Source organism: Megascapheus bottae, chromosome 4 (assembly GCF_031878675.1).
Source record: "Megascapheus bottae isolate mThoBot1 chromosome 4, mThoBot2.hap1, whole genome shotgun sequence".
Taxonomy (NCBI): Eukaryota; Metazoa; Chordata; class Mammalia; order Rodentia; family Geomyidae; genus Megascapheus; species Megascapheus bottae.
The window spans coordinates 6,804,183-6,827,391 of NC_143512.1; the positions used below are offsets into that span (position 1 = coordinate 6,804,183).

The following is a 23,209-nucleotide window of genomic DNA, read 5'->3' on the forward strand; positions in this document are numbered from 1 at the left end:
TTGATGTCTAGTATTTTGAAGGTAGAAAATGTTAGTTATCAGATTTCTGTCATGATTAAAATCTAAATATCCTCAATCTCTCCATTTATGAGTTTTGACTGTCTTCTTGAAATTATTATTAATAGAAATTTCTTTAGTTTTAAGGGGTTATCTTGACTTAAATCATAAGTGTGAACTAAGGGTAAGGGCTATAGGGAGCATAAATCTTTAGCTAATATTCCATATTTTAATTTTGTCTTCATTGTTTATTTTTTTTCTTTAGTGCAAAGTAATTGTGCAGTGGGATTTCATTCCAAATACGCACATCTATGTACCTTGATCAAATTCATCCCAGCTAATTTACTCTTCCTTATCTCCTTTATGTTCCCCTCTATTTAATTGGCTTCATGCATATGCTTCCCTTATCATTCCCCACTTTGCCTTGCTGTCTTTATTGTTCGTGATCCTCAGTCTCTAAATAGTCATTCACAGGACTCAGCCTTATCCATTCCTTTGTATTTCTGCTACATACAGGCAACACAATGGAAAGAACAATACAAGTAGCCCTGACTTGTGGAGAATACAGACAGATTGAGTAGGTGCACACTGAGGATGTCAGAACTGCTTAGAAATAGTCCAAGATGGACAGCCTTCCAAACACACATGCCTGTGGGGTGGTACCACAGGCATGAAAAACACCTCTGAATGGTTCTCTAACCTCAGAAAGATGACACCTCAATTTAACACAGCCTTCAGAACATTATTGCCATTCATTCACCAGATCAGGAGACATTTCATCCCATACAGCTTCTCTGAAATTTGACCCTAAGACCAAGAGCATGTATCAACTTCAAGAAACAGAAAGCTCATCATTGGCTTCTGATATAAATGGTAAAACAAATGATGGAGTAATGAAACATAAGAGAGAGAACAGAAAATAACATTTTCTTGAGGATAATATGGGAAGATTCTTCTAAACGCCTCTTGGAATATACTTTTAAGCACCAGCCAATAACGTTGAGAGCATCTTGACTTGTGATGTCAATAAAGCCTGATTCAAGAAGCATAAGTTCCAATAGAAAGGAGAGTCAGAGGGCACTCAGAAGCCATACTGGCTTCTCATTGCAACTATCTCCAATCTGGAGTCTCTAATTTCAGTAACTTGGTGGGGGTGGTGGGGAGATAAAAACCAGGCACGTTCTGATGAGACCTCAGACATGAGAAACTTCTCATGAAAAAACTTTGAAGACCCAGAAGGTCAAAGCAGGAGAAAGAGTGCCTGAAAACAGGGTTTCCATTTATTAATCAAACACCAAGTATGTAAATTCACTTTCAAGATCCTGAAACATTAATAAACGTGTTCCCATTTAACTAACAGACTCTTCAAAGATGGAAAATTAAATACCTAAAGTGTACTGGATTAAAGCCAAAAATGTTGGCTGTGTGGTTCATGGTACATTGATTGAGAATCTCCAAATTATGATGTTACTCCTTCATCCAGACCTTCTGTATTTATGCAGATAAGTATCAACCAGTAGAGGCCATATACCTATTTAATGAGCCATAATGGTACTTAAAGTTTCAATGAATTCTTCAAAGATAAGAGTTGGCAGAGGCATAATTGTATATGCTGATTTATTTAATGATATTGTATGGCTGCTTATATTTTGTATGTATAATTAATGCACATTGGCATAATATGACTCTGACTTAGAGGTCAGGAGAATGTAGGTTTTAATTCTTGCAATTTTATTCATTAGGTGTTTGTCCTTGGCAAATCTTTGAGATACTGCTTTTTTATCTGGTATATGGGAACACTATAATGAAATGTAGAGTCTTCGTTGAAGCTTGAGGACTTAGTTAGCTAACGTTTATAAAATATCTACGCCCCAATCAATATTAGCTGTTTTGATGTTGATTAGAATGACAGTGCATGGTAGTAATTTAATGTATACAAACCATGTTTCCTTATCTTTAGTACAGATCTAGATATATCTGCTCTGATCATCAGTGACAGGAGATTCTTGAGTTCAAATGAGATAACATGTGAAATCACCATTGGAACTACCCATTTCTCTTTTTTTCATATATTTTTATTGTAATTAATAGAAGGGTTACATTATATTCGCTGGATAGAGGTCTTTACCATGGTAAGGTGGTATCCTTTTCACTCTTTGGCCCTTATACTTTCCTGTATTGTTGATGTGTCTTCTTACTTTAGGTGACTCAAGCTCACAAGGCATAGTGCTTTTGTTGCTTTGAATTGTACCATGTGTATTATGAATACATTTGGTATAGACAATATTAGAGAAAAATATGAGACTCAAATTTTCTCCCAAAGGACATTTCTTTCATTTTTCTTATCCTATATATGTATATGTATGTATGTATGTGTATATATATATATATTTCTTTTCCATCTATGGGCCTCTCTTATTGCTCTCCCAATGACTTCATTTAATTTAATTACTTCATTTCCACATGACTTCTCTCCCCATATTGTCTAGTCCTAGTTATAATAAAGTACCAGTGGTCATTGATTTATCAAGTACACTGACCTTAAGATATATGTGCTCATTTTTTTTTGCCAGTCCTGGGGCTTGAACTCAGGGCCTGAGCACTGTCCTTAGGCTTTCCTCTACTACTTGAGCCACAACACCACTCCCAGCTTTTTTCTATGCATGTGGTACCAAGGAATCAAACCTGAGTCTTCGTGCATGCTAGGCAAGCACTCTTACTGCTAGGCCAAACGCTCAGCCTCATATGTGTTCATTTTGTTGTTGTTGTTGCTGTTGTTGTAGTTACAACATGAGAGCAACAGCCTACCATGGGGGATTGTCAGAATTAAATGAGCATTAAATACCATGCTCAACAAGGAAGGAAGTGCTCCGTCAACCATTTAGTTCAAGGCTTAGGCCAAATCTCCTCGGGTCTGGCTGACCTGTGAATGATGCGCTGGTCCTGCAGGTAGTCCAGGGCCATGGCCAGCTCACAGATAAACAGCTTCACCGTGTCTTCCTCAAAGCGAACGTTCTGCTGCAGGTGGTATCGCAGGTCCCCGCCGATGAGAAGGTCCACCACCATGAACATATCTTCTTCATCTTGGAAGGAATACCTGGAAACACATTAGTTCAATCAGTATCCAGCACATTTACCCTCCAGAAATATGAGCCTTTACAAATCAAAGCAGTGTGCTCTTGAGCTAAGAGCTCACACTTTGAGGATTAAGGGCCTATCGAGAGCTCTCTAACCATGAGTCTCCAGGTTCCTCATGTGAAAATGGGAATAATAGAATAGCTATTCTAGTTGATCACAATGAAGAACAAATAGGATGTGTATATTTATTATCTGGTTTAACATACAATAAACACTCATTAGTGATGGGCTCCCACTACTATAACACCCTAGGTATCAGAAGCTCTCTATTTATTCATTGCTTATTCATACCATGATCATACTGACAAGAAGCCTATAAAAAAAGAGTTCTGCATCTCCCCCAACTATTCTCTTATCCCACATTAATAATAAGGGAACAGATATTAAAGAAGGAATAAAGAAGTAAGTGCTGTGGCTCATTCCTGTAATATAAGCTACTCATGAGCTGGAGGCAGTGATGACTGCAGTTTGTGGCCAGGTGGGGCTAGAAAGACCATGAAACCCCATCTCAAGAAACAGTTGAGGGAGGCGCCATGCAACTGTCTGTCACCCCAGATATTAGAGATTCATAAATAGAAGGATCATGGTCCAATCTGACCTGGGCTAAAGTGTGAGACCCCATCTCAACAATAAAAGGATGACAAGTATGTGTGGCTATAGCAACCGTCTGCTTAGCAACTGTGAATCCCCTCGGTCAAACCAAAAGACAAAGTAAACTGAACAAAGAATTATTTCCGGGGACACGGAAGATGGCGCCGAGACAATAGGGACGCTGCCTAGCTCTCTCTCACAAAAAGAGAGAACCAGGGAGTCCCACGAGCCAATTACCTTAAGAAATCCACAACAACAAACTCAAAAAGCAACGGAGAAGGACTCAAACCAGAAAAGAAATCCAGATAAAGCTCACATCCAACTTTCTCAAAGAATTCGGAACACGAGGACCCCTCCCCCACCCCTCGCTGCCAGCTCCAAGCCGCGAAAAGCAGCCAGCCCCGACCCCTGCAGAAACCAGCATAGGACCAGGCCAGAGAACCGCAGAATCAGCGGAACTCAGACGCGGAATCAGAACAGCAAGCAGTGAAACCCAGACGCGGAACACAGGCAGTGGAAGAGACCCGAGGGGAGTGAAAGACTCCCCACCACCGTGGAGCACCCGCAGACAGAACGCAGAGGCGTGAGTAACACAGTGGGTCCGCAAACACAACGGGAAAGCAGAGCTGGTGCCAAGCAATAGAACTTAACTCAGACCCCTCCACCCCACCCGAGAAAGACTGGAAGGAGCAGGGGGGCAAGGAATTTAGAATCCTGTCCCTTCCCTAAACAGCCCCCACCCTCAGGCCATTGACTGGAGATTGACAGGTGGGCTACCTAAGACCCAGCACCCCACCAAGGGAGGTGGAGATGTCCCAACTCCCACCCGTCCAACAGGCTAACCTCCCAGCACTCTGACTGGAGACTGACAGGCGGGCTACACTAAGACTCAGCACCCTCACCAGGGGAGGCAGAGCTGTCCCAGCTCCCACCCACCCAACAGGTTCTGCTTCCAGGCCACTGGATCTGGAGAGTGGAGGGCGCAAAGTCCCTGCCTTAAAGCAGCGGGTGGGGTGTGTGGGAAAATAGGAGCCAGCATCTGTCCCCCTCAAATCTTGAGCGGGTCATCCTCCAGCTGGGAATCCTGAGCAAGACAGCACCGAGGGCCCCCCCCCACAGTCACAGACTCTCTGACAAAGCAGTGGAAACACAGCAGGGATCTGAAGGGCCGACCAGCAGCCCAGCTCGCCTTCTGAGAATCAGAAAGGCTAGGCTCCACCCTTGGAGCCCACGTCCTCAGCTGAGCCCCACCCCTGGGAACAGAGGGGCCTCCTACTGATCATGCTGGGAGTCCTTGGAAACTCTCAATCCCCAGACCCTTGGCCGGGGGCCGCCCCTGAAAGCAGCACAGGAAAACGTCTGCCCAGCACGCTCAGACTGAAGCTTTCAGATCCATCCCATGGCTCACTGTGAGGCCACTGGTTGGGCTGAGAGCTAGTCGTGCAGCAACACGTAAGTTTTATCTAATACTTTCCAAACTTTGTACTCAAATATGCTACCTACTTACCAACTTAGGTCAGTTATCCTTACGCTATACCTTTTCTTCATTACTATAATAATCTTACACTCCTACGTTAATCCTCTTGTACCTCCCCTGACCTCTCTCACTCTGTTTTTCTATCTCTGGTCCTCTGTTCGTCTTTCAACCCTTATAATGCACAGATCTACACTTGATGGCTGTTGAGAAATACTGTATATCTAGATGTTCAATTATACTCTAGGTTCAGAGGGACTTAAATACAACAGAGATTGGATTGAGAGGCTTATTGTTTTGGTCATAAATCGCTTATCAGTGGTTGTATTAGACTGGTCTGTAAGTGAACAAAAACAAAGAGTGATAACACCGATCAAAAATTGTGAACATCTAGTGTCTGCCAGCTACATAGGTCTAGGTTGGTTTTATCTGAAAAACTATAATCGTGTTTAGTATTAATCTTGCTCCCATTTTCAAATGGGCAGAACAAGAAACTCAAGAAAAATGTCAAATCAAGGAATAACATCCCCCACCCAATATAAACAGACAATGGAACAGTCACTGGCAAACCTAGAGGAGAGTCTTCCAAGTGCTATACAAATGCAATTGATAAACATCATTAATGAAAAATGTGAAAGTATAAAGAAAGAGATAAGGGAGGAAGCCATAGCTAAACAAGAGCAAACAATAAACAAGGTGATAAGTGAAAAAGAAGAAGCCATAAAGGAGGCCATAATAAATGTTTTTCAAAGAAAAATGCATGAATTCATAGAATTCACAAATAAAAAGGTGACCGAACTCCAGCAAATGTCCAAAGAAAATAAAGCTACTGAGCTAACCACTCAAATGGAAATCAAGGAGCTAAAGAAATCCATACATGATCTAAAACAAGAGATGCAAGGCATCAAAAATGAGCAATTAGAAGCAAGGGAGATGAAGAATAAAGTAGATAGCTTTGATAGTAGGTTAGACAATGCAGAAGACAGAATTTCCGGGGCTGAAGATAATTTAGTTGTTATACAGAAAGAACAGAAAATGAGTCAATCCAAATCTAAGAAATATGAGAGAGCGTTTCAGGAGGTCCAAGATACAATTAGGAAGCCTAATTTAAGGCTAATTGGTATTGAGGAGGGTCTGGAGAAAGAGGTCAATGGTATTGGAAATATACTTCAGGGAATCATCTCAGAGAATTTCCCAAACATCCAGAAGGGCAGGCCCATCCAGATACAAGAAGCTTTTAGAACCCCAAACAGACCAGACCAGAAAAGAACATCCCACTGCCACATTGTAATCCGAACTGGATCAATAGAAACCAACAAAAGGATCCTAAAGGCAGCCAGGGAAAAGGGATCAATCACCTATAAAGGCAAACCAATAAGAATAACCCCAGATTTCTCAGCAGAGACCATGCAAGCAAGAAGTGACTGCAAGTATATATGTCACACCCTTAAGTCAAACAACTACCAACCAAGAATACTGTATCCAGCTAAGCTCTCATTCATAACTGAGGGAACAATAAAAACATTCCATTCCAGGGAAAAGCTGCAACAATATGTCGCAACAAAACCAACACTACAGAGAATTCTCAAAGATGTTCTACACATTGAAAACCAAGATAAATGCAATATAGGGAAAGAAATGGCACCTAAACCGCATACCATCTAAGGACCACAAGAACTGTCAAGACACAGGCCCTAATAAAAACTTTTAAAAATGGTAGGAACTAATAAATATCTCTCAATCCTAACTCTCAACATCAATGGACTTAACTCTCCAATTAAACGGCATAGTCTGTCTAGTTGGATCAAAAAGCAAGAGCCATCGTTCTGCTGTCTTCAAGAGACACATCTTACCCGAAAAAACAATCATCTTTTGAAAGTGAGAAGTTGGAATAAACTCTTATCAAGCTAATGGCCCCCATAAATAGGCTGGAGTTGCTATCCTCATATCAGATAAAATAGACTTCAAACCAAAATTAGTAAGAAAAGACAAAGAAGGTTACTACATACTACTAAAGGGATCTTTCCTCCAGGAAGACATAACGATCCTAAATATTTACACAGCCAATCCCGGAGCTCTGAACTTCATCAAGCAAACGTTACTTACACTGAAACCATACATAGATCGAAACACAGTGATTGTTGGTGACTTTAACACACCACTCTCACCTATGGACAGATCAACAAGGCAAAAACTCAAAAGAGAAACCTTAGAACTGAACAACTATATAGACCAACTAGATCTAACAGACATCTGCAGAATATTCCACCCAGCAACAACACAATATACGTTTTTCTCAGCAGCACATGGAACATTTTCCAAAATAGACCACATCTTAGGCCATAAAACAAACCTAGACAGATTCAGAAACACTGAAATTATTCCCTGCGTGCTCTCAGACCACAAAGGCATCAAATTGGAACTGAACACACATCTCCACCAACGAAAACCCTGTAACTCATGGAGACTGAACAACACATTGTTGAATCACCAATGGGTCATCGAAGAGATCAGAACAGAAATCCAACAGTTTATGAAATTTAACAGTAAGGAGCTAAAGCCATTTCCTCTAAAATCAGGAATGAGACAAGGATGCCCACTCTCTCCACTCCTCTTTAACATAGTATTAGAATTCCTAGCCAGTGCAATAAGGCAAGAAGCAAGCATAAAGGGGATCCAAGTAGGAAAAGAGGAAGTAAAACCATCCCTCTTTGCAGATGACATGATTCTGTATTTAAAGAATCCTATAGACTCTACTCCCAAGCTCCCTGAGCTGATTCAAAACTTTGGAAGGGTAGCAGGCTATAAAATTAACCCTCAAAAATCAACTGCCTTACTTTACGCCAACAGTGAGAGGAATGAGACAATAATCAGGAAAGCAACTCCTTTCGCAATAGCCTCAAAGAAAATAAAATATCTAGGAATTAGCTTAACTAAGAATGTAAAGGACCTTTTTGATGAAAACTTTAAAACCCTAAAAAAGGAAATTAAAGCAGAACTAAGGAAATGGAAAAACCTCCCATGCTCCTGGATTGGAAGAATCAACATTGTGAAAATGACAATCTTGCCAAGGGCTATCTACAAATTCAATGCAATATCCATCAATATCCCAATGGCATTCTTTAAAGAAATAGAAGAGGCAATCCAAAATTTCATATGGAACAATAAAAGACCCCGTATAGCAAAAACACTTCTTAGCAGAAAGAACAGTGCTGGAGGAATCTCAATTCCACACTTTAGACTCTATTACAGAGCTATAATTATCAAAACAGCTTGGTACTGGCACTAGAACAGGCCTGAATACCAATGGAATAGAACTGAGGACCCAGATATTAAACCACAGACCTATAGCCACCTAGTCTTTGACAAGGGAGCCAAAAAAAATAGAATGGAAGAAAGACAGTCTCTTCAACAAGTTATGCTGGCAGAACTGGTTAAGCACCTGCAGAAAACTAAAGTTGGATCTTTCGTTGTCACCCTGCACTAGAATTAACTCCAAATGGATCAAAGACCTGGAGGTAAAAGCTGACACACTGAAAACTTTACAAGAAGGAATAGGAGATACACTAGGCTTCCTTGGCACAGGTCGAAACTTTCTTAATAAGGACCAAGAATCAGAGCAAATAAGAGAAAGGCTGGATAAGTGGGACTGCATTAAACTGCAGAGCTTTTGTATGGCAAAGGACAAAGCTAGTAAATTAATTAGGAAGCCTACAGAGTGGGAGAAGATCTTCACCAACCAAACAACGGACAAAGGCCTCATATCTAAAATATATCAACAACTCAAAAAATTGAATCACTCCAAAACTAATCTCCAAAGTAACAACCATCCCATTAAAAAATGGGCCAAAGACTTAAAGAGAGTCTTCTCTGAAGAAGAAACAAAAATAGCCTATAGACACATGAAGAAATGCTCAACATCTCTGGTCATAAAAGAAATGCAAATCAAAACAACTCTAAGATTCCACCTCACTCCAGTTAGAATGGCCAGGATCAGGAAAACGAATAACAACAGATGCTGGAGGGGATGTGGCCAGGAGGGATCACTACTACACTGTTGGTGGGAGTGCAAACTCATTCAACCACTATGGAAAACAGTATGGCAGTGCCTCAAAAGACTACACATAGAGCTCCCCTATGACCCAGCAATTCCACTACTTGGCATTTACCCAACCATCCAGAAACTAGGGCATACTAAATCCACTAGCACAACAATGTTCATTGCAGTATTATTCACCATAGCAAAAATATGGAACCAACCTAGATGTCCCTCAGTTGATGAGTGGATCAACAAGTTGTGGTATTTGTACACTATGGAATTCTACGCTGCTGTCAGAAAAAACGACATCTCTCCATTTGTTAGGATATGGAAAGTCTTAGAAAAAATCATATTAAGTGAAGTAAGCCAGACTGAAAGGAAATTAGGCTCAATGGTTTCCCTCATTCGTCATAATCAGTAGAAAACTTGGGCTCTACTAGCAGAGATCTGCAATAGAGCAAAACCTTGTTACATAAGGCCATATAGTATGAAGCTAATTGAAAGGACCTCCAGGATATTGAAACAAAAGCCATACAATGAATGATTGTTGTCCTTAATGTACTATGTTATCTCTCCTCTCTTTTGCTGTCCCTTGGTTATCTCATATTGTTACAGTATCTCACTTTGTTATCTGATATATTGGATTTATTTGTATTTGGTTATTTGAAATTGAATAAGGAAGGGGGGAAAACCGAGACAGTGGGGGGGGGAGGGTAATGGGTACCAAGACATGTGAAAGGGTATCAATGTATGTGAATTAATGCACCTTCTATAGGCAAATATCATGTAACCCTTTTATTAATTACAATAAAAAAAAACCCAACCACGCAACACAGTGTTAAAACTGAAGGGCGAGATTGCTTTTGCTCTTTTGAAGTAAAGGTTTATTTGCAAAGAAAAAAAATAGAATTATTTCCTCTGTGTTGGAATGAGAGTATCTCAGCAAAGATAAAGCTTGAGCCAAAATTCAGAGGACAGTGATACCAGTAGCTAAAAACCAAAGCTTCTATGTGATTCTGGGTATTTGCTATCTGATATTGCTGGTGAAGTACTCTTCAGCATTTTCCAGGGGGCCTACCAAAGCTGCCTCCATTCTGACACAAAGATTTGGAAACACAGTGATGTCTAAATGACGTGCATGAAGCCAAATCTTAACCACTGGCAAAGAGGCAAAACATTCTCCAGCTACAGAAATGGAACTTAAAAGAGAAACATAGTGAATACATGCATAGATGTTCAGGGGGCTGGGAGTTGAAGATTGTAGTTCAAAGCCAATCCAGGCATGCAAGTCCGTGAGACTTTTATGTCCAATAAACTACCAGAAAACTGGAAGTGACTCTGTGGCTCAAAGGCGGTAACCTTGAGCTAAAGAACTCAGGGACAGTGCCCAGGCTCAGAGTTCAAGTCCCATGATCAATAAAAACCAAAGAAACCAACAAAACCAATCTGCAGACACTAGGGAGTTACAGGTGGCTTTGAGGCAGGCTCTATGATCAAATATAACTTTTCCACTTAAAGGAGGGATTGGGTGTGCGATGAAACACAAAGGGCACATTTGCTCTGTTCTGTGCCAAGTCTCGAGGGCATATACTTTCCTATGGGTGAGATATGGTCTGATTTGCTCAAATCACACACCTGATTTTTAGTCATAATAAGGTTCTTTGTATCAACATTGCTCGATAATTCTTTCTATATAATGTCACTGAAATCACATTTGGAAGTTTATTTTCACTAAAGAACTAAGTGCCTGCAAGCAGTACCCAGGGATACATGTCAATTCTCAATGCTAAAATCCTGGCTTAGGAAATGACTGTCGATCAATGATGGAACAGCCGTGGTTGGTACATTTTCTTCCTTGTAATTATTGCCATACTAAAGGAGGAGGAAGGGACTACAATCAAAAACAAGAGCAGGCAATTCAATGAAGCATTCATCGAGAGAGGCTGCAGTGTTAATTCACTGGTTTAATAAACAGCATATTGTTTATTGACTCACACCGAAGATGTCAGAAATAAAGTTCTTATGGAATTTGCAGAGAAATTCAGGAAGAGCCCTGAAAAATTTCAGATATATAATCTTCCTGTTGTTTTTAGGAAATTACGGGCGAGACATTTCTGCTATAGGCTTAATGGGCCTATTAAAAGTAGTTCAAGAAGCAACCATGTAATCATGCCGGGGGTCTCCCAGCTCTTGTAACAGAAAGCAGGCTTGCTCATCGAATGTGAACAAAGTCCTTTTGCGATGAGTTGAATGATGAGGATTAAGGCTGGGTATTAAAACATTTTACTCAGACCAGCATAGGGAGTAAATCCATTTTACTGTCTGCTCTTAATGGTCTGAAACTCTGGGCATAGATCAGAAATCCGGTGACAGAGTAAAGGACTTCTCCCATAATTACACTAAGTTCTTTAGGGTAGGTGTGTATTTGAGGGGAGGGGGTGTTGATCCTTGGGAATTAGGTCTTGAACTCAGGGCCTAAGCACTGTCTCACTCAAAGCTGGCACTCTATCACTTCAACAACAGTTCTAATTCTTACTTTATGGTGGCTAATTGGAGATAAGAGTCTCAAGCTTTGCCTACCTAGGCTGGCTTCAAACTACAGCCCACAGACCTCAGAGTACCTGAAATTATAGACGTGAGCAACCAGCAACTAACTTGCACTAAGTTAAAAAGGTGATTGCATTGAAGTCAGCCTGAATAAGCCAAAAGAATCAAGATGTCTGCTTTGCTAAGCTAACATGCTCACACATGCAGGGAATTATTAATCAAAGAAAGAATAGACCAGACATGAAGCAACATGTCTCCATTGGCTAGTATAAATAAACATCTGAAAGCAAGTTTACTCATTCAAAAGCACTCTCAGCGCATGGACATGAATCCCTTTATTTCAAATTCTTTACTTACAGAGGGAGAGAAGATGAATATTTTGTTTTCCAGGACTAATGTATAATAAATAATAAAAATAAGTAGGCAGGTTGGAAGAGGAAAAACAGGGAGAAAAAAAAACTGTTCAAGAAGAGATGGACATACCTTTACAATAAAATACAAATTGAAAAAAATTGGGCATACGGGTGAGAATGCACAAAAACCTGGTCTGATTCCTCGGTACTATATACAAGAAAAAGTCGGTAGTGGTGCTGTGGCTCAAGTGATAGAGCCCTAGCCTTGAGAAAGCCCAAGGACAGTGTCCAGACACTGAGCTGAAGCCCAGAACTTGTCAAAAAATATAAAAATAAATAAGAAAATTTTAGAATAAAAACAGAATAAAATCCCTGAGCCCTTAATCAGGCATAAATAAATAAATAAATAAATAAATAAATAAATAAATAAATAAATAAAATTGTGGTTTAAAAAATATTGCATAGGTGAAAGAAGAGCTATGCTGTAGAGAAGCTGAAGTATTGTTCAAGAATCACCTTAGGATATAATATAATCAAGACAGTGAAAACTGGCACTTAACACACACACTGTCCACACAATTATCAATAAAGTCATTAGACAAACACCACCCAAAGCTCACAACAAAACCCTGCCAGGGAAAAGGATGATTCAGTCCTCCAAATTCCATTTGCTGCCTCCTTAGTGGTCTCATTCCAATGGAAGATATTCCTGGGTTTTAGCTAGGGATTTCCGCAGAAGAGTTTTTAAGAACCAGCTTTGTTCTAGGTGCTAAAACTATGGAGTGGTGAAACTGTGACATTGAGGCTCTGAACAGAGAGCATTCACAGCAGGCTTTTCACAGCTGAGGAACAGCATTCTCCCTAGCAGGAGGTCCCTGGGGGCTACAGGAGAAGGAACATCTATGAAGTTAGTTGATCATAATTTAAACATTGAACACTTAGCTTTTTGAGCAATGGTCCTTCATATTTCCCTTCCTGTGACTTAGCAATAATTTCCAAAGAGGAGGCCATGTGAATTCACTTAAAAATATTATTTCACCAAACTAGTTCATCATGGTAACATGGAAACCCCAAGGTTTGCAAAAGTCAAATTCCAACCATCGAGAAGGGGCAACTCTCGCATTCTGATGTGCTGAATGGAAGCCCATTTGTATGATTAATTAAAATGTAAAAAAAATTAGTTCTACACAAACAATATCTAGTAGTTGTTTGGTTTAGATTAGACCATCACATGTGACAAGAGGAGGTGTAAGAAATGTTAGTGGCTTGGATAACTCCAGAACCAAGTGGAAGGTATAATGTAAATTAGGGGAGGCAATTCACAATCTCAGTAAATGTGTGTTATGACTCCTCCACATCACAGCTTGATATGGAAAAGGAGCTATCCCACGTGCTCTGGAATGAGGTGCAATTTGGAGAAACTTCCTTTGCAAACAGTTTAGGCATATCTCTTAAAACACACACCACACACACACACACACACACACACACACACACACACACACACAGAGCTAAGCCAGGCACTGTAGCTCACACCTGTAATCCTAGCTACTTACTCAGGAGGATGAGATCTGAGGATTGAGGTTCAAAGCCAGCCCTGGCACAAAAGTCCGTGAGTCTTTTATCTCCAATTAAGCACCAAAAAACTGGAAGCGGTGTTATGGCTCAATTGGTAGAGCAGTAGCCTTGATCTGAAGAGTTCCGGGACAGCACACAGACCCAGAGTTCAAGTCCCACCACTGACAAAACAAACTGTTTGGCTGTTGACCCTGTAATTTCATTACAAGGATATGCTGTGATATGCTTCCAAAGCATACCAGGGGCTGGGATGTAGCTTAGTGGTAAAACCCTTTCCTAGCAAGGACAACATACTGAGTTCGATCTCCAGTAACAAAAAGAAAAGACCAAAAAAAATTCCAGAAAGTTCTTCTAAGTATAGTCATTACATCAGTCTTTTTTTAAAAAGCAATTTTCATGCCTACCGACAGTGGAACATGCAAATAAATTCCAGTAAACTCATGCTGCATTGTATACCCATTTTTAAATAGTCCACATTTTGATATGGAAAGATTTCCAAGATATTATATTGTTAAGACAGAGAAGAAAAAAATATTTATTTCATACTCATGGTATCATTGTCAAATGTTTAATATACATAAAGATAATACATTTTGAAATTATATAACATAATCACAGAAGGAAAATAAATTTCATACACACTGGTATATGCAGAAAACTCAGCTATTTAAAATGAAAAATTATGCCATTCTATGTTATTTTCATGTCTAATAAATCAAATAAATATAAGAAAAAGATTTAAGTTTCTTCATAACTGATATGTATATATTGCATATATATATATGCAATTATTTGGGCATGAGCATCTCATAGACTTTTCTGTCAAAGCTAACCTCGAACCATGATCCTCATATTTCAGCTTCCTGAGTAGCTAGGACTACATGTATCAGCCATCAATAACTGGTTTAGGGTGTCTTTTAAGTCTTTATATGTTGTTTCACTGGTCAACTCTTCTTTTTCATTCAGAGTGAGTTTTTGATGAACTTAAATCATTTTCCTTGAAGCATTTTCACAAAGTAAATTTCTGTAAATTGCACTTATTTCACGTCTCTGTATATTTTGTGAAAATTGGTTGCTAGGTCTAAAAGCTTATTCAGATGGAAATCATATTTGTGGGGGTTTTTTGAGCAACACTGCCATAGAGATAATAATGTGCATTTTGATCCAAAAGTAAATACTAAATAAATCTAATTACAGTCTTGTGGGCTATTAATCATCACTGTCAGAACTTCCTGAGAGCCAGTAATGTTTGAATTCATGCACTTTCTTATGTCTTAGCTGAAGTTCAAAATAGATTTCTTCAATTATATGATGCACATTTCAAAAAAAAAATCTGTGAATTTTCTGAAATCTTCCAAGCAATCAATAGCACATACTATGACATTCCATGAGTTAAATCACTCATGGAATCTATATGTTTAAGGCTCATGCCCTGTAATTCTAATTACTCCAAAGGCCAAGACCTGATGATCATAGTTCCAAGTCAGCCTAGTTAGAGAAGTCTATGAGACTCTCATCTCCAGTTAACAAGTAGAAACCAGAAGTGAAGATATGGCTCAGGTAGTAGAATGTCAGCCTTGAGCATAAAAATAAGTGAATGCCTAATCCAATGTTCAAGCCCTAGTGCCAACACACACACACACACACACACACACACACACACACACACTCACAAAACCACACACTATATAAATATTTATATATATATATGTATTAACTATATAAACTCGGTGTCTTGAGGCTATTATCTTTGTTATTCAGTTTACAATGATCCTGTGTAATTTTGATATTTCACAACTCTATGGTATGAAAATACATAGCCTAATTCCTGTTCCATCTAGCTTGGGCAATGGAAGTTATTTGTTACTATAGATATACAGCAGGGACATGTGTATATGCAATGAAACGCAAGCTAAATACACCAGAGGTTCACAATGATCCTTTCTTTGTGTACTCACAATTACAGACTTGCTTCACCTCAGCAGTAACTCTTCTATCTCACTGAAAAGCCTATTTCCCAAGGAGATCAATACAGATGTTCAACCCAGATTTATAGACCCAATACTGGAAAGGATTGCAATGTTCCCTCGATAACATTATTAAAAACCCTTTACAATAATTTTGCTATTAATGTCATTAAGATTTTGTTTTACTAATAAAGTATAGTAAAGTTACCATTAAAAGTAGGCTGGAGAAGTTTATTTTGGTGGTGAGTAGTTTGCTTTGGGGTGAATGCTTCACATGGATTGTAAAGGAACTGAAGCAAAAGCGCCCTTTTGGGATGGTTGAACTCCAATGATCTGAGGGTCAGACCAGACTTGGTCAGACTTACATTTCAGGGTCTAAGTCAGACTCAATCTGACTTACACTTCCCATGCAGTAATATGGAACATTTGTCCATATACCTATTGATATTTATTTCTCCCCATTTCTGGGATTATTAGACCCATAAATATTTAGATTCAGCATCAAATTTTAAGGAGGTTTGTTTCTCTTTTCATTGTTGAGTTGTAGGAGACTTTCTAGGCACCAGCCTTTATAAATATTTCCTATTATTTTCCAGAGTATCTTCTCAGTTCGGAACAACATTTAATGTTTTTAAGAGTCCAATGTATTTCTTGTTTCTTTTCAGTACTTGTCATTATAATGCTATGCCTAAGAAATAACTGTCAAGTGTCCTATAATTTTCTTCTAATACTTTATCTCTCACATTTATGCCTGTCATCTACTCTGACTTAATTTTTGTATATGGTATAAGATTGGGGTTTGACTTCATTTTTTTGTCCTTAGAAAACACAAATGTTCCTCCAACACTTGTTGAAAATATAATTTCTATGTTTATTTTTGTGCTGGTACTTCTCTGTCTTGACTTCTTTGAAAGCTTGATACTTTGTTCTTTCTCTTGCACAGCCTCTTGCTTTTGTTTGGATAGGAATTGTGATTTTCCTAACTCTGTCTCATGAATAGCTGGAATTACCACCACACATTTTTTTTTCTTTTTTGTCCATCATGGGACTTGAACTCTGGGCCTGGGCAAAGTCCTTGAGCGCTTCAGCTCAAGGCTAGCACTCTACCACTTAAGCCACAGCACTACTTCTGATTAACTTGTGGTTAACTGGAGATAAAGAATCCTAAGATCCTCAGATCTCAGCCTTCTGAGTAGCTAGGAATTCCAGCTCATTTTCGGTAGGAGGGGGGAGAATGGCTTTTTTTGTTGTTTTGTTTTGTTCTAAAGATTTTAATAACACTGATTTTTACATCATATTTCAACTGTCTTATTTAACAAACCAGTATTCAAGAAGGGAATCTCTATACACACTATAGAGCTGGCACAATGCCAGCTCATTTTTTAAGCTGGCACTTGCTGTTTGCATAGACTGCCCTCAAACTATCATCCTCCTATTTCTACTTCTAATGTGGTTACTAGCCCTGGGATTCTTTGAACCTTGACATGCATTTATGAATTTACCAAGGAAAGTCTGTTAGAATGTTAATAAGGCCTCTGTAAGCTCTCACCTGTTCTCTCTCTTCCTTCTCCTTCATCCATTCCATGTTACAATTATTTTTTATTCAAAAACACTCTGGTAAGCATATTCTGGTAAGCATTCTTTCTTACAGCTACACAGTGCTATAGGTTTTTTTTCTGCCACCTATGTACTCAATTCACAGAAGCCCACAAGGCTATTCCTATAATTTTGCTTTTGTAAACACAAATAATGCAATAGTGAAAATTACATGCATATATTTCTATATTCTGACTAGTCTAACTTGTTCATCTCTTCCTTATAGTGGGCTTACTAAGGCCTCATGAAAAGAGAGAAAATGCATATTATATATAATGTATATAATTTTGGCTATTTACTGCCCAGCTTATTTCTTTAGGACATAATCTATTGTGAATTCTCACAAGCATACAGGACAGCACCATTTTTGTCACATGTGCAATACAGAGTATGCTGTGGTATTTAAAGAGGGACAAACTTTGGACAAAGTAGAAGAAAAGATGTGAAATTTATAAGGCACTTACTACTCTTTGTCTCTCATTCCTTACAAAGTTTGCCATGGGAAAATTATTGCACCTTAAATGTCTTCATCTACAAATCTAAAGGACAAATGTTTCTATGTATCCCTTGCTTGGTTAATGACCATTTTACAAATATTTTCTTATTCATATGTTTGTGCAAGGTTTAGAAGCTAAAGGGCCAACCCAAAGAACATGGTTTTCCCTGGTCATCTATAAAAGATAAATGAATATTTACACAATGAATAGAGCTGTATGCCCACTTTAATTACATGCTGTTTTAATCAAGCATGACCAAAAATAAACACATTAAACCAATTTCAAAGCCAAAATTTTTCAATTTTCACTTTTACACTTCTGGCACAGCTAGCCCAGTCTGTGTGGAACAGCTCTCTGTCAGTTTTGTGTTTCTATTTCTCTTGTATTCAATCTGGGATTTGTTGAGTGATTCCTTGCCCTTGATTTTATATAAATCTGCCTCCCCTAAAAGCAAACGGTGCCCCAAAAGCAAGGTAAAAATAAATATGCCTAATTGAAGTAATATAGAAAAAAGTTGAGATGTGTTGAATGGTAGCATGTCTTTAGTATAGGTTGGACTGTTTTACAGGAAAAATGAATTAAGTGTCTATAATAAAGTATTGAACTCAACCTCCTCAGCAGGTATAAACTCTCCACTAAGGCTGTCTCCATAGAATCATACACACATGGCTATATGGGTATCTGGTCTAACTTCAGATGCCAAACGCATATATAGGTTGTTATAAACTTGGATAGAAGTGGTGAAGGAAAAATGTTATTATGACAGAGATTGACAGAAAGACCTAAATTTGACCATAGGAATTATGATTATAAAAACCTTCCTGGATACTAATGTATGTAAATGCACAAAAATGTACAGCCGCTTGTTATTTTCATTAGGTGCTGATGTTTAGTTATATTTCTGAAGCTTCAACCTTTCTCTAGAGAGAACTTGGAGCGAGTATTTTGTGATCGCTTTGGAGATACTATTTATGAAGCCTCCACAGGGGAAAATATGGCTTTTATTATGTTCTATAGAATCTCTTGAGATGCTTTTCCTCAGAGAATAAAATAACCAAGTAAGTAGGCAAAGGGTAATAATACCACCTTGTCCTGTGTATAAAAGGGAAAGCCAAGATACATGCTCTAATGTTAATGAGAAATAATAATCTATTGTGGACTCTGCCATATAGAGTTTATCTGGGGGACTGAAAGTCATAGTCATAGAGATTGTTCTTGTCTTCCACCATACATATAGATAGACTGCAAAGTGACTAGTGTGAGTAGTTGGGTCTGAAGCCTCGATAGGATTGGAAATGGCTACTTGAGTCTTAGAGAGCAGCTGGGCAGGCCCTGACAGGAATGAGGGCAGAGACACACTGATTCACTTATTGATTGGCCTTTCTCTAGAGTGGAGAGACAGAATGCACATCTAACACCAGATTATCTATTCCTTATGCCTCTTGAGCCAAAAAGACTATTTATTCCTTACCAACCAAAATATATAACTCACAGAACTTGAAGGGAGGGAGAAGATTTACCCATATTCATACACACACAGATTTTTATTTTGCCCTAATGCTCTTTCCTGTCTCTCCATGTTTGATACACCTGACCTCCCTTCATCTAAGTAGTGCTTGTAGCCAAAGCTACATCAAATGCATCGTCAGCTGCCTTTTCTCCTCACAAAGCCTCTATTATCCAACTCTTGTTCTGGATACCTAGCAGTTTAAGCTCTACTAAGGAAGCAGGAAAACCGCATGATGGTTTTCCTCAGAGGAAAGTACAATTCGTGATTGTTTTCCTCTAAACTATATTAGTTATCATAGAAATATATGATTTATTACACTATATATGTTTTCAATTGAAAGCTGGGAATCTGGCTCAGTGGTAGAACATTCACCTAACATGGGCTAAGCTCTGTTTTCTTTAAAAAATATATTTTCATTATTGTAGAGGTGATGTACAGAGGTGTTACAGTTGCATAAGTCAGGTAGTGAATACTTTTCTTTTTAAGCCATGTCACCCCTTCCATCTCTCTCTCTCAGTTTCTCCCCTTTGTTGTGTAGTTCATTTTTCAGTATCTAGTGAGTGCCACTGCTGCATTAGTCTCACTTCTTCTCTGCCCCCCAAAGACAAATTAACAAGCCAAAAGGAAAGGAGAGGATAATAAAAGAAAACCTCTTGTTTCCAATTCTTGATATTCATTTCATAAAATGTGATTTTATATGATCAAATTAAACCCTAGTTTTGTTTCACTTTGTTTTTCCAGTTCTGGGCCTTAAATTGAGGGCCCGAGCACTGTCTGTAGGCTTTTCTCAAGGCTAGAGCTCTACCACTTGAGCCACAGCACCACTTCCAGCTTTTTTTTCTATGTATGTGGTACCAAGGAATTGAACCTGGGTGTTTGTGCATGCTAGGCAAACACTCTACCACTAGGCCAAACTCCCAGCCCTTAAACCTTAGTTTGAATCCCAATTTACATGCACACACCAACACATACCAACACACACACATTTTTAGCTGGGCCCCAGTGGCTCAAGTTGTAATCCTACTCCAATGGCTGAAATCTGAATATATCCTGGAAAGGAACATTTATGAGACTTTTATCACCAATTGATCACCAAGCAGCCAAAAGTGGAGCTGTAGTTCAAATGGTAGAACAATAGTCTTGAGCAAAAGAGCTCAGAGACAGTGCCCATATCCTGAGTTCAATCCCCAGCACTCACACAAAAGAAGTCTTAAAATTGATTTTGTGGATGCATTTTACTTCAGAATGTTCAGTTTGAGAGTTGTAGAAGTAATGATTCATATCTAAGTAATATTAAAAATGAAATGAATAGCGTGGATCTCTGAGAATTTGAGAAGTACGGAACAGATTAACCATGACTTTTTGATTTTGTGGCTCTGACAGGGAATGGAATCTGAAAGCCATCAGCTTAACTCATTTTTATGAGGAAACAAATGCTTATAGGAACTCACCTGAAATTATGTGAGATTATACAAGTAATAGTTCAGCATAACCCCTCCAAAGTAATAAATGCTCAAATGTGCGAGCATTCTGAAAGAGTAAACCACATATGTGCTTGTCTGTTTCTGCAAGAAGAACCTTACATGTATCTGCCATCTCAGCAACAATAGGAATATTAAAAAAAATAGTTGGATTGTAATCCAAGAAAGTTTGGAGATCCTATCTTAAAAATAACCAGTGCAGTTGGGCACTGATGGCTCACATGTGGAAACCTGGCTCAGGAGGCTCACATCTGGAGGATCTTGAGTCAAAAGCAGTCCATCATCAAAATACTGAGCTGGAGATGCAGTTTAAATGATAGAGCACCAGCCACAGAAAAGAAAGCTCAGTGACAGGAATAGCCCCAAATTCAAGCCCTGACACAAAATAAATAAGCAAATAATCAGTGAAAAGGGGATAGGGGGATGGCTTTGAGGTACATTGCTCTGGTATTGAGTGCAAGGCCCTAAGTTCAGACCTCAGTCCTGAAAAGTCAATCAAAACAAGAAACCCCACTGAGGACACCTGGGCATGATGACATATGCCTATAATCCCAGCCTTCCATAGGCTGAAAATTAAGAACTGGAGGAGAGCCTGCGTTACATACTCTCTTAATTTTTAAAAAAAGGAAGCCATTAAGGGATACCTAAATAAATTGAAAAAGTATTATTAAATTTATATGAAATCGCCCAGTGCCAACTACAATCAATATAATCCAAAAATTACATTATTAAATATTCAGTATAAGGCTACAGCAATTACCATAGTATGATAAATATGTATATCTAAGTAATGCTACAGAAGCAAGTTGAAAAACCTGCACTGTATATGACTAGTCTGGTAACAAATGTGAAGAGAATTTTGTGCTACTATTTACTTCCTGGAATCTTCCTTTTCCATGAGAATAGTTAGATTGCTTTGAGCCTGAAGTCATCAGCCATTGCATTCTATGGCACGTCATTTCTCCATAAAGTGTTTGTTCATTAAATAGACTGGATAAGCCAAGGATTTCTATATCTGCGTCTTCTTAGAATTATCAGAGTCTGGACTTCTCTTCAACTCCTAGATTCCTTCTCCACTCAGTATCTCTGGTTTGCTGAGAGGTGGTTTGAAATAAACAGGGCTAAAAGAGTGGTTTTCACAACAAATCTGCCCCTACAAAGTCTCCCCATCTCACTGAAGGACAAAATCCTCCAAATTGCTTACTTCAATAATAGGAGTTGTTATTTAGTTTTCTCTTCATTTAGCCAAAGAACAGGTATCTCTTCTCAGTAAAGCCAATTGGATTTTCTTCCAGGACTCTGAATCTTGAGAGTGGTTGGTTGGGGCCAGGAGTTTGGCCTAGTGGTAGAATGCTTGCCTAGCATGCACGAAGACCCGGGTGCAGTACCACAAATACATAGAAAAAGCCTGAAATGGTGCTGTGGCTCAAGTGGTAGAGCTCTAGCCTAAGGACAGTGATCAGGCCCAGAGTTCAAAGCCCAGAATTGGCAAAAAAAAATTGGTTGGTGCTGATTCAAGCCTCAAGAGCTTGCCATTATTAGTGTCTATTAGCTACCTATATTTCCAGAACTGTCTTTTCTCCAAACCTTTCTAAAAACAACTTCAGCTTTATTTTCTTAATCTTATCTTTCAGGTCAATTTCTTTTTTAGCTCAAATTTCTAGTGGATTCTGGTGGTTTTCCATTTTAAAAAATTTCTTATATAGCTCAGTCAATGACATGTCAGTGTCTGCATTACACTGAGCTAGTTTCCTGTCCATCAGAAAATGTGACTGGGAGGCTGAGAAAGTGCTCATCACACAGCTTGGCTCATTTGGCTGGGGGAATCCTCCTACCCCAAGTACCCAATCCCCTAGTGAGTGGAGCAGAAAAGCTGGCCAGGCAAACCCCAGTCATCAAGGCCCAGATAGGTCATTTTGGAATGATGAGTTTCCTTTGAGGGTCTTATGACTTCATCAAATTGAACCATCCTACAACAACTGCCTGTCCAGTACACAGGATTGGATTATTAGGTTTTAGAAACAAAATCAGCCAGACTCAGGTCTGTAATCCTAGCTACTCAGGAGGCTGAGATAGGAGATTATGGTTGGAAGCAAGCCTCAGAAGAAAAGCCTACAAGACTCATCTCCAATTAACTACCACGAAAGTGGAGCTCTGGCTCAAGGGGTACAATTCTAACTTAGAATAAAAAGTTCAGGGACAGCACCCAGGCCCTGATTTCAAGCCCCAGAACCAGCACACACAAATACACAAAAATCCTCTCTTTGATGTGAACACAGAACTTGTAAGAAAGGGCAACTAGTTGCTTGTTTAAAGTATGCACTTATTAAGTAAGCACCAACTCTGTGAGGTCCTTTACATATACATTGCACCTCTGACATAAATATAATTACTGCTGCTGTGGATGAGGAAACCATGCAAACTTCTTAGAGTCACTGGCC

The 23,209-nt window shown here is 39.0% G+C and overlaps 1 protein-coding gene across 1 annotated transcript in view; it reads right to left on the bottom strand.

Moving 5' to 3' along the window:
• Window positions 1-23,209, bottom strand: part of Stk32a (serine/threonine kinase 32A) — a 121,656-nt gene that overhangs the window by 53,456 nt on the left and 44,991 nt on the right. The window contains exon 5 of the mRNA XM_090331086.1: window positions 2,921-3,094. Within this exon, the coding sequence (XP_090187212.1) occupies window positions 2,921-3,094 (174 nt within the window). The remainder of the gene's footprint in view (window positions 1-2,920; window positions 3,095-23,209) is intronic.